Genomic DNA, 17,984 nt, shown 5'->3' with positions numbered 1-17,984 from the left:
CTTATCGATCGCCATCATCATCATCATCATCATCACCATCATCGATGCATACACACGTTGTGTGGCCATGCCATTAAAACAACATTGATTATGATGATGATGATGATGATGATCAAAAGAAAAAAAAAGTGTCACTGTACCTGGGTAACTAGATACCTGTTTTTACTTTCAAGAAAAAAAAAGAAAAAAAATTTTTTATTGTAAAGATTCTAGACGAAAACGAGAGAAAAAAAATAAATGAAAAGAATTTTGTTTAAAGATAAGAAGAAATGTTTTGCCAAATGGTCAACATGTGGCTAATATATAACCGGTTATTAACCGTTTGTAAGGTGATGGCCGATTTTGTCCGGTCGTCTTTTTTTTTTTTTTTTTTTTTGGTTGACAACTTTTATCAAAAACGATGATCATCAATGACGAATTTTTCTTTTTCTTTCTCATTGAAATCAAATAGCAATCTCAGATAGATTGATTGGTGATTTGATCTCATCATGTTTTGTTGAAAAAAAAATTCTTTAAGAAAGAAAAAAAAATTCGGTTATTTTCATTTCCAAAATGTCATTCACTTTCATTGATGATGATTATAACTTAGATGTTATCATCATCATCATCATCAAAGTATTTTGGAGATTAAAAAAAAAACTTGCTTTAATTCAATTTAAACCAGATGAAAAAAATGATCATCACTTTCATGTGTGTCTGTGGCAACATTGGAATTTATCTTGAGAATTTTTTTTCTCTTCGTGAGATGATCAGAAAGTGATACATGGTCACATAAATCCTTGGATAATAAAGATAAATAATAACCGAAAAGAAATGAATAGAACGATATAATCGATAGTATCGATTCGAATATTTTTTTTCATTTCTCATTTCAAATGATTCCATGTTTGTTTGATTATTCAATATCCCATCTATTGATTCGATCGCTTTTGTTTGTTTCTTATAAACAAAATGAGATTTTTGTTTGATGTTTGTTTGGTAGGTGTGTGTGTGTGTGTGCGAAATATTTACAAGAAAAAAAATCATCCAATTGAACTAGCCAACAGCATGTGGTCATCGTCAGCATAAAGATTGAACGAAGAAGAAGAAGAAGAAAAAGCCAAAAACAAAACAAAGTGACAAGCATCATAAGAATATCGTGGTCAAATTGTGATTAACAACAACCAAACATCGTATATTAATAACGGGAAAAAAGCCACGAATTGATTCTCATCAATTTGGCTAATTCAATTCAAAGTGAAACAAACAAACAAAAAAATCCACCACCACCACCACCACCAGTTTGTATATCTTTTTATTCCCTCTTATAAATCCAAACATTTGATGTGAATGTTTTGCCATAAACACTGACGATGATGATGATGATGACGAATGGAACTTGAATCTTTGCTTTCATTTATTCATTCATTTGAAAACTAAATGAACACATCTGACAAACAAATGCTTATTAAAATGAGTCGAAAGACCAAAAAAAAAAAAAAAAAAATCTCTTTTTTTAAAATGTAAATAAAATTGTAAAATTAGAACACACACACACACTCACAGAATACAGAGAAATAGCATTCATTTAAATCCTCATTTTTCCAATGAAATGAATCCATCCATTCATCCAATTACACAAACACATAGACAATCGTCATTCAAGAATTATAACAACAACAGAAGATTCTGACAATAAGAAGAAAAACAAAACAAAAAAAAATCTCTCCAAAACAACAATAACTAAAAACCAAAAGTAAACTAGAATTGGGGGAAAAAACTTTTTGTTTTTTTTTCGCTTGCAAACAAATTGAAATTGAACAGAAAAAAAATCACTGCTTCTGATTGACAAGGGAATTTTTTTCCCTGGCTCTTTTTTTTGGTTTCGGATGGCTAGACTTGTTAATATGAACCGATTATTATCATGTTGATTGTGATGAGTATAGACAATTCTACATTGGTAAAAGTATTGGACGATGATGATGATGATGATTGTGATTAAAAACGACAAATAATCACTAATTTTTCACCGACGACAACAACAACAACAACATCTTGAAACTTAAATAGGAAAACAAGTCAAAATCTTGTTTTTTGTTGTTGTTGATTGAGCAATTATCGAGTGTAAAATAATATGACATGACATGACATGATTATTATTATGTATACAGTATAACAGACGCCAAAATCTGGTTATTCATCACCAGAAGAACTGATGATAAATAACCGGTCATTTAACTGGTTAGAATGAAAGAAATTCAGATGTTCAAAAAACCAACACCTACCATTTGACCCAATGCTGTTCCATTGTGTGGATGATATGGTGAATGTGGATTACCGAATGCTGGATAACCAAATGGTGAATATTGTAATGGTGATTCAAATTTTCCTACAAAAAAAAGTTTAAGAAAAATGAATGAAAATTTGAATAGAAAATGAGATTTTTTTATGAAAATGTCATCGTTGTTATCGGACGAATAAATGAATGAATGAAAAAGAAGAAAAACTCAAGCCTTTCATCATCAAACATCCAGTTATAGATAACAACAACAGCTACCCATTTACCAGTAATATATGAATATGATAACAGAATCTGATTCTGATTATTAATCGTTTTAATATTCAAAATAACATGATGAAATCATCAAATCAAATCAAATCATTGACAATGAATAGTGTGTTTGTGTGTGTGTGATACATCCATAACCATAAATATGAGGACAACGGTGGTGGTATCATTAATCATCATTTTTTTTAATGGTCGGTATTACTATCATCATCCTGATGATATATGATGATGATGATTAAAATGGGTGCCATTTTTTTATTTCAATAATTTTCCATCACATTCAATTCAAAATTTTTATCTCTGATAATTAAGTGTAAATGGCTGTAAAGATGGCGCTCATCATCATTATCATCATAATCATTATGTAAAATCATTATAAATTAATGATTAATTTAATTTAATTAATAAACGTCAAAAAATAATCATCATTGATCAGAAAAATTAGACATATAATAGGATTATTATATATTCATAAGATTTTTGTTTTGTTAAAACAGAATTCTCATTTGAAATGATTATGATGATGATGATGATGATGATGATGATCCTGCTACTTTGGCCACCATCATCATTATCATCAACAACGTCAATATGAACATCTGGTTTTGTTTGTTTGTAAAAAAAAATAGATGAATGAATGAAAACACCAAAATACAAGTCAAGTCATTCAATCAAAAAATAGAGAGACACAGAAACAAGACAAGACGAATCGGAAGTGTATATTAAATAGTCCATCATCATCATCATCAACATCATCAACATAGCTACTGTGAGAATTACGAATGTTCATCATCATCATCATCAATAGGCCAAAGGGCCACCATCATCATCATCATCATCATCCGAATGTGTTCAACGAAAAAAAAGAATTGAAATTTTAAACAGAAAATGAAAAGCAAGAAAACCCCCGGCTTTTTCTATACACAACCAACATATGATGATTGTGAAACATATAACCAAAAAAAAAAGAAAAAAAATCGGAACATATTCCACACTAATGAACTAATTTTTTTTTGTCTTGCTTACTTGTTTTCTAAAACACACACACACAACTGCTACACACATATGATGATGGAATTGTTCTGACTTGAAACTGAAACCTTAAACGTTTGATGCTGGACTTTCAAAAAAAAAAAAATTTTTCGTCATTCGAGATAGAGTGAGAGTGAGCATTGATCTCAAGATTGTTTACAACATCAGAAAATGTTGAGCAAACGATAGTGTTTGGAATAAATCTTTCTGTTGTATAAGAGAAACTTGGATTTTTTTTGGGAAAATGAAATTCATATGGTCACTTTCATCATATGGTTGTGGTGGTTGCTGAGACCTAGCACAATTTTTTTTAATGTTGTTGTTTAGTGGATTTTTTTTTCTTGAAACAAAGTTTCTATCCATATGTAATCTTAGACTTTTTAGAAAATAAAAAAAAATCAACAACAACAACAAATTTGACCAAGAATGACAAGAGCGATGAATGAAACTATGTCTCTAATGTCATATATGTATATATATCAATATGGAATACCAATTGAAACACCAGTGGTGAGAGAAAAAAAGGAATTTTCTAAAAATTAATTTGATTAAATTCAACAAGTGATCTGTCTGTCTGACAATTTTTTCCGTGTGTAAATGTTGTAAATCTCATAGAACAAATAATAATAATAAAAAATTGGATTATATTTTTTTTCTGTTGTTGTTATAATCTTAAGTGTGTGTGTTTTGTTTGTGCCACATTATAATCATTGATGATGATAAGAAAAAGAATCCAAGAGAAAAAAAATTATGGATTTTATCATCATCAACATCATCATTAATATGATGAGTTAGTTATTATTATAAACTATGAGGGTGTGATCCTTGTAATAATAACAAGAAGATTGCAATACTCAATCATCATCATAGTAAGGGGATCAAAACATTTTGATTATGATGATGACGATCATTTTGTGTTGTTGTATATCTCGAGTAAACATCAGAGAGAGAAAAAAATCTTTTTTTTTTTCTCTCTGATTTTTTTTTTATTATCATCATCATCATGATTATTAACAATAATCATAAGAAGTAGATGAAAAACTAGAACAAACAAACAAAACAAACGAAATCATAATCATAATCGTCACCAAGATCAGTGTTGAATAACAAAAAAAAAGTGAATCAATGACAAAAAGAAAAAAATTTCTTCTTGATTGATTCTGAATAATAGAAAATTTTTGAAATGGTAAAAGTTTTTTGAACATTGATTTTCATTCGTTGACAAAAAAAATCAACACATTGATAATCCTAGACAAACAATAATGGTGATGATGATGATGATTATTGGTTGTAATAAGTTTGTCGGAATTTATGTTTTCTTTTCCGATTTTTTTATTATTATTGTAATTTGTGGCCGTCGTTATCTATGGTGCAATGTTTTTCTTTTATTTTTTTTGTTTTGTTTTGTTGTTTGTTTGATGAATGGAGATTATTATATTTCTGGATTTTCTTTTCATCATTTGATTTGTGATGACTGATTCCCCGTTGGAAAACAAAAGAGATTTAGATTTATATATAAGATAAACTTACCACCGAAATTTGATTCTGTTGTTGTACGATTGATTGGTGATGATGATGAATGTAGACTACCGATATCACCTAAAACACCATTTGTTAAATTTTGTCGATTATTTATTGGATCATTTGGAATTGTTGTCGATGTTGATGATGATGATGATGATGCCGCCGCCGCCGCAGCAGCAGCCGCCGCTGCTGCTGCTGCTGCTACCACTGATGCTGAAGAAGGTGACGATTTTGATGATTGTTTAATTGATGATGTTGTTGAACCGTTTGAAACATCACCACCACCACCACCACCACCACCATTAACATTTATCACTGTTGTCGATGATGGTGATGATGATGACGCTGTTGTCGATGATTTTCGATTCGATCCGGTGAATGAATTTTTATCCTTTTGAAGAAGAAAAAAATCGAAAACAAAACAGAAAAAAAAATTAATTTCTCTTGTCTATATATCAAATTCTTAAAGATCAAAAAAAAAAAAAAAAAAGACAGAGGAAAATCTGGTTTCCTGGTTAATGTTTGTTTTGTTTTGTATTTTTTTTTTTTTCGTAGGGTCAACAACAACAACAGAGGAAAAAAAACTTTAAAGATTTTTCAAACAAGATAACCACCACCACCAACACCACTATTTCCATCTGACATTTGTCGATATGTCAATGATCCAACTAACTATAACTATAACCAACAGATAGCAAGCAAATAGCCAATAACGAACCACTTGATGCTGTTTGCATGGCTGCAATCACATTTTAAAGATTTTGATGGCAAATAGAAAAAAAAATTTTTTTTGTTTTTATCCCCTCATTTCAGTTGATGAAATGATTCAAACTTTTAAACTTAATTAGCCTCTAGTACAAATCATCATCATCATCACCACAGCAGTAGTAAGTGGTGAGAATTTCATTCCAAAAAAAAATTTTTTTATTCCTGTTTTCTAGATATTTTTTTCTGTGATTGCGAAAAAAAAACAAAATTCCAATGATAAAAATCAATGACCAACAACGAACAACAACAACAACAACCGAAACAGAAATCACATTTTAATGATGATGACATTTTATTTTGTTCAAAATGGAAGAATTTTCTGCCATCTTTCTCTTTCTCATCTCATCTGGTATTCCATTTTGTCGATTGCAAAATTTACAAATTAAAAAATCTGGTTCGATGCAATTATCGATGAAGGCGCAATAAAAAAAAAATCCACAAAAACAACAACAAAAAATGACGACAATTTTTATGTTTTTCTCTTTCTTTTTCTCTCTTTTTCACTCTCGACAAAAATTCATGGCCACAGGGCCAAACGACAATGATGAATTTTTGTTTTGTTTTCTCTTGTTTCCACTGCTGTATATGTGTGTGTGTGTGTGTGTGATATAAAACACAGGGGTAATATATTATAATCATATGAAGAATTTATGATTCTGAAATCATCAATTCAATGACCCTCCTCTCTGTTTCTCTCTCTCTCTCTCTCTCTTGAATTGTGAAATAAATAAGCAGAAAATTTAAAGCTTTTTACGAAATCTTCAAAAACAAAAAAAAAACAAAAATATTACGATTATATTGGTGTGTGTTAGGTAAGCTAAAACACATACTCAAACACACAGAGAAACACACCAATAATACCTGTTGCATATAAATAAATAAACAAATAAACAAACAAACAAACATTAAGGATCAGATCAATGCGTTGAAAAAAAAAATTACCTAGAGAGAGAGAGAGAGGTGTATGTGGTATTTTTGATTTTATAAATTGAAAAAAAGGCTTTAAGCCCTAGCAATTGAGTGAGTGAAAAGATGAAAACAACAACAACAACAACGACAACATTATCAAGGTGGTATATAATGAGATGAAAAGGTAAGACCACTTGTTTGTGATAATAGATTTTTTTTATGGCTTTTTGCTCGTTTTAGTTTTATTCGTTTTTTTTTGCTGAAAATCCATCGAAAATGAATATTTTTTTTTTCTTATCCGAATTTTGTTTTTCGTGTAGGTTTACCATTAAGATTTGAATTCTTTTTGGAATTTCTTTTCATTCCATTGTTGTTGTTGTTGTTGTTTTTTTTTTTGGCATACAAATTAACAAAAAAAACAAACCACAATACGCACTTTTTTTCAATATGACAAAAATATTTGGTACAATAACAAACAAAAAAAAAATGAATGATATCTATCGATACGCAGAAAAGAAAAAAAAATAATAATTGATCTATTGATTGATTGCAATGTTTGATTGGTGTGGCTTTTTTTTTCTTTTTTTTCCACCCCCCACACCACGTACACAAATACTACAAGGATTGGATTCACACATCCACTACTAACATGAAAATAACAAAACAAAACGAAAGAAATTTCCGATTGGATACATCATCGAAATCAGAAAATGAAATTAGAAAGAGAATATATCTATGCAAGTAGATAAAGAAAGGAAAAGTACGGTATATATTTGATGATGATGATGATTTAGTCTCTATATTTTGTTTTTGTTGTTGTTGTTATCGTTGTTATTGGATATAAAATGTCACATTTTTTTTTATAAACACAACAATCGAGTAAGCAGAAAAAAAATTTCTTAGTTTGTATGTATGTATTGTAAAACATACTAAAAGCTAACGAATGAACGAGAACGAAAAACGAAAAAATATGATAAGAATGAGTCGAAATAAACCATAAGTGACTTGTTTTGTTGCTGTTGGGTTTTTGGGCAGTGTCACACAATCAATCAATCAATCAATCACATTTGATGATATATTGGACATATTTATTTTAATTAATATGTACAGATATTCATTATTTTTTATCCACTTACCTGATCACTTTCGGTGATTAAACTTGATTTCAAATCAGTTAGATCAGCTGATGCACGTTTTTCATCTTCACCTTCAAATTTAAAAACTTTAATCTCATCCGAAGATGCAAGATCTTCGGCCGATGTACTACCGACCGGCATTTTTATTTATTTTTTTGGTTTTGGTTTTTTTTTATTGATGAGATTATAAAATTATGTTGATTTTATATAATTTGATAATGATGAGACCAGACATTTTTTTTTTTTTTTTGGAACACATACGATTGGTGTTGACACACACACACACACATTTTTTTTATGGAACACAAAATAGACACATGAGGTATATAGCCTCGTTTGGCAAGAACACATTAAACTTTCGAACACACACAAAAAAAAAGAATGTAGAAAAAACACAAAATCAAAACATTACTTTCTTAATCAAGACAAAAGAAGATGATTGAATTTTTTTTTCTTCTTTCTTCCAATTGATTGTCGGCATTATGAGATCCTCGACATCATCGTCATCGTCATCCGCCGCAACATTTTGATGATTTCAAATTGAAATCGATCGAGTACTTTTTCATGTATGCTGGATTTATTTAATATACATTGGGGGTGGTGGTGGTGGTGATGGTGGTGTGTGGCTACGACGCATAATTATTATAATTTTAATAATTTTATCAGAAAAAATTTTTTCTTTTTAATATCAAATCAACACACACACACACACACATAGCACACATATAATATCAACAAAAAAAAAAAACTAAATGATGATTGATGTTTTTCTATCAATCCATTCCAATTCAATTGATTGATTGATTGATTGATATGATGAAAATTGTGATGATTAATTTCATTGAATGGATCAAATGATGTGAATGATTATGATGAATGCAGTGGATGATAATTTTTCTAAATAATTTTTCAATTTGACGGAATTATTAAGAATTTTTTTTTCTGTTTTGGTTTTCAAATTTTCAGTGATAAACCGCCAAAAAAAAGTGAGAAATTTTTTTACTTTGACGCACATAAATAACAGGAGGGTACACACAAAAATACAGAAAAATTTTTGTATAACAGGTTAAGACTATGTGTATGTGTATGGATTGGTTTGTATAATTCGAATGCTGTGTAGACTAAACTACCCTTGTCGTCGATTTGGACCCGATTGGATCCATAATAATAATCAAAACTACCACCACCACCACCACCACCGGTTGTATCCATAAAAGTAGAAGTAAAGATTTATTCTATAATTGGTTTTGTAACCATCATCATCTATTAGTACTACTACTACTAGGCCTTTTTTTCTGGTCATAGTTATTTATGATTGGCTGATATACACTTGTCCTTGTATGTATGTGTGTGTGTACATTATTAATGCCCGCCCATTTTTTTTTTTTTTTGCATGTATTCCATGGTTTACTGCTGCTCTGCATTTCATATTCATCATGTAATATAAATAAGGTAATAGTCACAATTCCACTACGTAATGAGATATTTCATATAAACATCAAAATAATGATGATTTTTTTGTCATTATGACCACTACGTGTTTGTTTATCAATGGATTCAATTCTTGGCTTAACGCGCGTTTATATTGTTGAACAAACAAATCTTAATACTTATAAAAGATAAGATAAGATCATCGAGAAAAAGAAGTGTATGTAATGTAATACACATGAGTATGGTATATATATTTTTTTTTTTGCTTACACATATCGTTTTTTTTTTTTTGAAAGTGAACTTTGCACCTTTGATCTTCGATATTGATGATGATGATGATGACGACGACGACGATGATGATGATGATGGCTTGAAGTCTCGAAATTTCCTAACAAACCAACAAAATGCTTGATGATAATTTCCTGATGTGTTTGTGTGTGTGTGTGTGTTCACAGCAGTTTTGATGATTTTTTTTTTTTTTTTGAATTTATGTTAGTATAGATATGTTCCAGATTTAAAACTTTCAACCGAATTTATTGCCATCTATTGAGCAAGAATTGAAAAAAAACGTTCAATTTTTTTTGAGCTACAGGTATGGAAATAAAATACAAAATCGATTGTATCGCGATATTGAAAAAACAGAAAGAATTTTTATTCTTTTTTTTCACTCTCTCTTTCTCAAACACACACACACACACAATAAATCAATGTGTGTGTGTGACACTTTATTCCAGTGATATTTTAATATTTAGTAAAAACAAAGACGTAGCTCAAAGAGCTTTATTTAAATTACAAAATGGAACCTGATAACCAAAAGACTGATGATACCTCGAATAATAATAATAATAATAATAATAATGGTTCAAAATCAAATACTGAATTTGATTCTGGATTCTTATTCAATCTGTAAGTAATCATTTGAATTTGAAACACCAAGTTTTCTTTTGTTTCTTTCTTTTGTTTTGAATCCAACAATTAAAAAAAAATCCTATTATGAAAAGTGATCCGAAAAAACTTTCTTTTTTTCCCTATTCTAATGGAAAAAGTTGTAGCATTAAAACAGAATCAAAATCAACAATGCAACAACAACAAAGTATACAGATTTCATCGAAACGTGATGATCTTTATTATAATATGGGACATGAATATCAAGGACGTTGTATAATTTTAAATTATGAATCATTCGATTCTGAAGAGCTTAGCCGTCGTCGTGGCACTGAAAGTGATGTACGAAAATTGTTACAAACATTTAAACAGCTTAATTTCGTTGTTCAAATGTACAATGATCTCACACAGCAAAAAACGTTCGATATTTTTAGACAAGGTAAATTTTTTTTTTTTTGTTGAAGATGAATGTGAATATATAAATTTTATAATACTTTACACAGAATCAATGTTTGATCATACCAATTATAATTGTTTTGTCATTTGTGTATTGACACATGGATCCAATGGAAGTATGTTGTTCTTTTTTTTTTGTTTGTTTGTTTTGGTTTGAATTCTCACTATTTTTTTTATCGTTCTATAGTTTTACATACAAAGGATAAAAAATTCGACACAAATAAAATGTTTGAATTTTTCACTGGTTCACGTTGTCCAACATTGGTTGGAAAACCAAAATTATTTTTCATACAAGCATGTCAAGGTGAAAAATTTGATTCAGGTGTATTGGCACATGATTCTCCATTATCGACACCGAATTATTTTATGGTACCAAATTATGCAGATTTTCTCATCTTTTATAGTACATTTCCTGGATATTACTCATGGCGTAATGTTGAACATGGATCATGGTTCATTCAAACATTATGCGAAGTATTTGATGAATATGGTCGAAAATATGATGTTATGACATTGTTGACTATTGTTTGTCAAAAAGTGGCCATTAATTATGAATCAAAAGTGCCGAATAATTTTTCAATGCATCGTAAAAAACAGATTCCATGTATTATGTCAACATTGACACGTTTAATTGCTTTCTGATCAAACTGGAACTACAACTGCATTTTCTTCATCAATTCAATTCTTCTCATATAGCATAATATTCCATATATATTTTTTTCGTTCAAATGATGATAGGTTAGCTCAAAATTAATTGTCTTCATTATTTGTTTTTCTTTTCGATCTTTCCATTCAATATCATATATTCCTTGACGATATACAAAAAATTATTCCAATGAATCTTTTCTTTTCTTTTGATTTGCTCAAAGCCAACTTTTTTTTCTGTGTGAATGTTTTCTTTCATTGCCTTGAAAATTATGAATAAAATGAAAAAAATTTTAATTTTTAAAATTTTAAACCCTACCTTTCATATATGATGAAATGAATGGATGTTTCAAATTCACATCTAGGCCCGTCTGTTTAAACCAGGTGATGTTTTTTTTTCTCTGTTTGTTTGTTTGTTTATTTGCCCGGGTCCAAGAATTTTTTTTTTTTTTTTTGAAAACCCTAATGTACAACAAACCTGTTGACTATTAATAATAATAATGTGGCCATTTGTTGACTTGAACAAGAAAAAAAATATTCAAATATCATCCATACCTGGAATAGATGGCCATCGAAAAACTTGCGCACCTGTGCCATGATGATGATGATGATGATGATTACCAACGAAGCAAAACAAGAAAATTCTCACTTGGTGTCCAAAAAAAAAAAAATTTGTTTCTCTTCTGCTAAACACATCTTTCTTTGTATAGCAAAATGTATAAATCCATGACCAAACAACAACATGGTAAACACACACATACACACACACAAACATCAACAAGATTATGATGTCAAACATTGATAATGACCATGAAGATATAATTTGTTTAAATTCAAATTTAGGATTTTCGTTTCGGATTTTGATTATTCGAAAAAAGCCAATCGCGATCGAAAAATTCAATTGGGTGGATCCCATTTCATTATTCAATTTTGATTTGATTTTCCAATGAAAATCAGAATCGGATTCCAAAAAAAAAAAAAAAATAAAATAATGTTTTAGCAACATGAACAATAACGAGAAAAAAAAATAACATCTGTGTGATTCAAATGTGGCCAAAATCTTCTTAACTGATCATGATGTTGATGGTTAACAAAAAAAACAAACCATTCTATTTTGGTTATTATTATTATTGGAAAATAAATCACCGATTTATTGAATTATGGCGCGATTTATGAGTTCATATTGAAAGACATCGACCATTTCATCTTATGGTAAACATCTAAAGCAAGAAAAAATTATTCTTAATCTGTATGTTGCTGTTTTTTTCTTTCTTACTTTCTGATCTTTTTGAATTTGTTTGATTAGCCAAAAGACAATATATCTATCTTGTCCTGATTGTGTGTGTGTGTGTGTGTGTATATATATATGCCATTCATTGGGTGTGTATCGTTAATTCATTAATTCAGGTGTACAAACTTTTGACTATAGTAAAAATTAAAAAAAAAACAAATTATAAATGTAAAGTTAAAAGAAAAAAAAATCTTGAGATTATTTTCTTTCTTTTTTTTATATATATAAAGCTTTTTATTAAGAATTTCTTACCAAATACACATGATGGTGGTTAAACGGATCAACACCAACCACACCGGTGTATGTGTGTGTGTGTGTGTGTGTGTACGTTTCGGTCGATCCCGGTCGGTGGTTAATATTTCTTCGTTTCTTCATCTCTAATAATAAGACAAATAAAGAAGAAGAAAAAAAAAGAAGAAGAACAGCAATAATGATTGACCCATGACACCTGCTCGGTTTTTTTTTCCAATACATGCACATGCACATGCACATGCACATTTCAGTTCATTCATTCATTCATTCATTCACGTGCGTTTATATATATGGCTTTATTTCTGGTTTGAATAAAAATAAAATGATCAAGAATTTACTGAAAAAAAAATTCAGGTGATCACACACACACACACACACACACACATACAAACATACATTAGTAAAAGGTAAGAAAAATTTTCTTTTGGAGGTTTAAAATGAAAATGTTCAAAGTTGATGATATTTCATTCGTTGTATGCACCTTGCACATGTTGGATCGATTGATTATCATTATTTGATTGATTGATCGCGCACATATTTTTTGTTGTTGTTTTTGTTTTTACATAGTGGATTTTTGTTCGCTACAGAATTCAGAATGAAACAATTATTATTTAGAATTATCATCTTTTTTTCCTGTCAATAGAATCGACCATGATTCTGGTTGAATGTCGTCGTATTAGACTTGGTCGTATGGTTGGTATTTTTATTTTTTCATTTTTGATCAACGAATACTAATCGAATCAATTTTTGTTTTCATTCGAATCTAATATTTTAACTCAAACAGAGACCGGGATTAATTTCAATGAATGGACAAATTTCATCGACTATATTCACCAATAATCATCAAGAACCAGCTGTAAAATCGAATGATAATTCTACATTGATTATTATTAATAATGGTAATGAAAATAATCAATCAACATCAATCTATAGTGAATGGTCAAGTTGGTCACGTTGTCGTAAACGATGTAAACAAGTTCGTACCAGAATCTGTATCCGACCATCCGATTGTCAATCGAATATACAGAAAGAGGAACGTAGTTGTACTGGTGATCGATGTCGACCAAATTCATCCGCTTATCATCATCATCACCATCATCATCATCATCATTATCAACAATTAATTGAACAGCGACCATCGGGTTAGCAGTAATGGACGTGGCCGTGGTGGTACTGAATTCAAAGTACTTTATCATCTACAAAGTTATGTTTATTCACAATGGTCAAAATGGTCACCATGTACTGAACATTGTCAAACACGACGTTATCGTACTTGTGAAATGAAAGAAATCTGTGGTAATAGTACAATACATGAAGATGCTATCTGTGCAAAAAAAGGTAGTAATTGTGAAAAATATTTCAAATCCAAAGAAGATGAACATCAACAATTTGATTTGGATGGATCATCCACGACAACAAACACAAATTCATATCGACAATCAATAAATGCAAGTCGTATGATTAATGATGAAACTTGTGGCCATTCATTTATACGTAATGATTTGGCCAGTATGTTACGTATAATTGGTGGCCGTGAAGCAAATAAAGGACGATGGCCATGGGTTGTTGCCATATTGAATCGTAATCATGAAGCATTCTGTGGTGGAACATTGATTACATCACAATTTGTTATCACTGCTGCACATTGTGTTCGTCGTCGACTTTATATTCGTGCCGGTGAACATGATCTTATGATACCGGAAGGTTCAGAACAACAGGAACCAGTATCATCATTATTTGTTCATCCAGAATATGATCCCGATACAGTGGATAATGATATTGCATTGTTAAAACTTCGTCGTCCATTACAAATGAATCGTTTTGTATCGCCAATTTGTTTACCATCTGATCAGGATATTTTACCAACAAATAGTCTTGGTACAATTCTTGGTTGGGGTAAACGGAAAAATTCTGCAATGTTTGGTAGTGATGTATTACATCAAGCACAGGTACCGATAGCCGATAATGATGATTGTCGTAATGTTTATAAAGATAAATACATGATATCGAATAATATGGTTTGTGCTGGCTATAAAAAAGGAAAAATCGATAGCTGTGCAGGTGATAGTGGTGGTCCATTATTATTTAGTAAAAAATCTACATCATCATCAACAACATCAACAACGATAACGGATACAAAATGGTTTCTTTATGGTATTACAAGTTTTGGTGAAGGATGTGGTAAAAAGAATAAATATGGCATCTATGCAAAAGTACCGAATGTCGTACAATGGATACGTAAAACTATAATGGAAAATTTGGATTGAAAACAACCAATCAATCAATTTGTTATTCGATAAAATCCTGTGATAAAATAAATTCGACCACTACATATTGACCAATCCATCACCAACCAGCCAATTGTTTTTTTTTTTTTTGATATCTCAGCACTTTTATTTGTTTCATTTTTTTTTTGATAATTTAATCAATTACCAATCAATTAATTAATGTAATGTAATTTAAAATGTAAAAAAAAGAATTTCTATATATTCAAATGTTTTCTCTTTCGCTCATTTTTTTTTCTCAATAAAAATCAATTAAAAGTGACGAAAAAAGAGATAATCATTTTGAGTGTGTGTGTGTGTGTCACAAATATGTCACACATAATCACAGCGGTAGTTGACAAACAAATTTGTCAACACAAACGAACAAGAAAAAAAAATTCATTAAGGCCATAAGGCCAATAATAATATTATATATTGGACGACCTATAGATAGGTGTTCGGCATTTATTTACCCTGTATAAACAACAACATCAATATTCATTGATTTTTTGCTGTTGTTGTTGTTGTTGTTGTTGGATAATCAGCGTGTGGTGGTGAAAATTACCAATTTTCCCCCGCATTCACACACACACACACACACACATACATAAACAATCCTTTGACACCTGTGCAAATATTAATTTGCAGAATTTTCTTCATTTTGCTAAATTACAGAATAAATGCCATATGGGCCTTGACCGCGTTAGTAATGAAGAATGTTTATAAGATTTTAGTGGAAAGAATTTTCTTTTTCTCTCTTTATTTGACAGCTGTTTGTGTGTGTATGTGTTGAACTTTACGTGGAATTTACATTTGCAGACTGCTTGACGCCAATCGTCGTCGTTGTAGTAGATAGCCTAAGTAATTAGCCTCAAGCAAATTTTCGAAATTTACATTACTTAGTTCAGCATATATATGCTGTGAACGCGCGCATATGGCCAATCATAAAAATTTTATTTTTTTTTTTCATAAAATGTGGAAAAAAAACAAACCTGGATAAGCTGGAAAATGGTGATTGGAAAACCATCATCATCATCATCATCAATGAACAAAAGAAAGAAATGATTTTCAAACATCAACCAATAGAATATGATACTTGAAAAAATATATCGAAAATGAATGAATGAATGGTGTTTGAGAACAATATAGAATTAATGAGATTGTATCACTATCGACGACGACGACGACGATGATGATGATTGGACAGAAATGATGATTATGATGATGATGATGATGAACGCGCGAACATTTCAAATCACGTTCTAGTTGATAAAATTTAGGTTTCAATACACACACCGACACACACACACACCCCACTATCAATGAAATAGAAATGAAATGAAAAAATCAGAAAAATCAGAACGTTAAAAAAAATCTCACCGAATGATGGTGATAGATACACAAACACACACACACACACACAAGTGACAGAGATCGAATCATTCGAATCGAATTCTCAAAACCAAAAAAAAAAACATTCGAAATTCGAATGCCAAGGAGAAAAATTGATTTTTTTCAATTTCAAGGAAGCAAAATCATCATCCATTCATGTGTGTGTTATATAAAATCAATCATCAAATGAAATAAACAAATTCTGAATGGAATTTGTGGTAATTGAATGAACAAAAAAAAAATAAATTACAACAAAATGAATAAATTCTTTCCATTGAAAATACAATTTTTTTCTATTAATGAACATCAACTAATCATGATGATGATGTGCCCGAACCAAACAACGAAAACAACCAGAACAACCAGAACAACGAAACGAAGAACCAGAATCAGAACAAAATCAAAAATCCAATGATGATGATGATGTTCTATTTTTGTCCATTTTTATTATTATTATTCATGTTTCGATTTTCAATTTGATTATCATCATTACTTTGGCAATTATCATTATCATTATCATAATCATTATTATTATTATTATCAATATCGATTCGTTTGTTGTTGGTTTTTTTTTGAAATAATAATAGCCTCAATTAATGTTTTTCATTCATTCACATCATCATCATTCACATTATTGTTTCATCATCATCAAAATAGCGGGTCGCGCCCATCTAATAATATTTATCTTCATCTTCAAATGTAAATTCACCACCATCAACAGTGACCAGTTATCATTGCAATAATCCAAATATATTGGGTCAAAGATCGATTCTTTTGGCTTTTGATCTAGATTTCAATCAAACACACACACACACATTCCAATTTGAACATTTTGATTTGTATGAAGTTGTCCATGTATATGATCATTTCAGAACATTATATTCATTCGATTAAATCAGTGAAAATTTTTAATTGTTGTGAATATTTTTTAATCTGACAATGGCCAACAACAACAACAACAACAATAACAACGATGATTATGATGATGATTATGGTTATAATAATTATGATGATGATGATTATCATGATAAAAATCATTACCATTTTCAATATCAACAACAACAAACAACAACAACAACAACAACAACAAAGACGAATACATCGGAAGATTACAATGGTAAAGAGAATCTATCGAAACGTGTTCGTAAACGTTTATCATCATCAAAATTATTTGGTGCCTGTTTCCGATTACCAAATCGTTGCCGTAGTTTATCAACAGTAAGTTGTCTTGTTTTTTTGTTTGTTTTTTTTTTTTAAAAAATTTTGTCCTCATTTCGTTTGTCTTATGGTCATTGACACATGTGTAGATCAGTTGTTGTTGTTGTTGTTGCTATTGTTGTTGCTATTGGTGATGAATTTGATTTTTAATTTCATCCAATTATACACCCCCATTGAAATACAAAAAAAAATGACATGTGTGTTGTTTGTGTCTAAAAAAAAAATACTACGTT

At 29.9% G+C, this 17,984-nt stretch overlaps 3 protein-coding genes and 1 long non-coding RNA gene across 9 annotated transcripts in view; 2 read left to right on the top strand and 2 right to left on the bottom strand.

Annotated features, from left to right (window-relative positions):
- Window positions 1-9,049, bottom strand: part of LOC124496842 (transcription factor pangolin) — a 31,618-nt gene extending 22,569 nt beyond the window's left edge. The window contains exons 1-3 of the mRNA XM_075732818.1: window positions 7,918-9,049; window positions 5,111-5,495; window positions 2,265-2,368 (exon numbers count right to left, since the gene is read on the bottom strand). Of these exons, the coding sequence (XP_075588933.1) occupies window positions 2,265-2,368; window positions 5,111-5,495; window positions 7,918-8,058 (630 nt within the window). The 5' untranslated portion in view covers window positions 8,059-9,049. The remainder of the gene's footprint in view (window positions 1-2,264; window positions 2,369-5,110; window positions 5,496-7,917) is intronic.
- A 595-nt stretch (window positions 9,050-9,644) lies between these two features.
- LOC124497214 (caspase-1) lies at window positions 9,645-11,640 on the top strand. 6 transcript variants are annotated; one of them, XM_075732822.1, is made up of 6 exons: window positions 9,645-9,783; window positions 9,850-9,940; window positions 9,995-10,254; window positions 10,350-10,672; window positions 10,737-10,805; window positions 10,877-11,640. In XM_075732822.1, the coding sequence occupies exons 3-6, from the start codon at window positions 10,145-10,147 to the stop codon at window positions 11,329-11,331; spliced, it is 957 nt and encodes a 318-aa protein (XP_075588937.1). In that variant the 5' UTR covers window positions 9,645-9,783; window positions 9,850-9,940; window positions 9,995-10,144; the 3' UTR covers window positions 11,332-11,640. The 6 variants fall into 6 exon arrangements, with proteins under 6 accessions (XP_075588937.1, XP_075588938.1, XP_075588936.1 ...); XM_075732823.1 differs by lacking the exon at window positions 9,645-9,783 and having other exon boundaries at window positions 9,810-9,940; window positions 10,101-10,254; XM_075732821.1 differs by lacking the exon at window positions 9,645-9,783 and having other exon boundaries at window positions 9,812-9,940.
- Window positions 10,451-16,383, bottom strand: LOC124497216 (uncharacterized). Its single transcript, XR_006959401.2, has 6 exons — window positions 16,134-16,383; window positions 12,878-13,002; window positions 12,611-12,757; window positions 11,890-12,554; window positions 11,654-11,819; window positions 10,451-11,596 (listed from the first exon to the last, which is right to left on the bottom strand). It is a non-coding gene; the product is annotated as an uncharacterized LOC124497216 (long non-coding RNA).
- LOC124497210 (uncharacterized) lies at window positions 13,000-15,315 on the top strand. The gene is given in 4 exon segments (XM_075732819.1): window positions 13,000-13,284; window positions 13,521-13,570; window positions 13,662-14,008; window positions 14,010-15,315. Coding segments are annotated over 3 exon segments (1,524 nt in total). The 5' UTR covers window positions 13,000-13,284; window positions 13,521-13,528; the 3' UTR covers window positions 15,145-15,315.
- Window positions 16,384-17,984: the final 1,601 nt, after the last annotated feature.

The sequence above is a fragment of the Dermatophagoides farinae genome, chromosome 7 (assembly GCF_024713945.1).
Source record: "Dermatophagoides farinae isolate YC_2012a chromosome 7, ASM2471394v1, whole genome shotgun sequence".
NCBI lineage: Eukaryota > Metazoa > Arthropoda > Arachnida > Sarcoptiformes > Pyroglyphidae > Dermatophagoides > Dermatophagoides farinae.
Note: the sequence above shows the minus strand (reverse complement) of the source record. Positions and strands in the feature narration are given on the sequence as shown.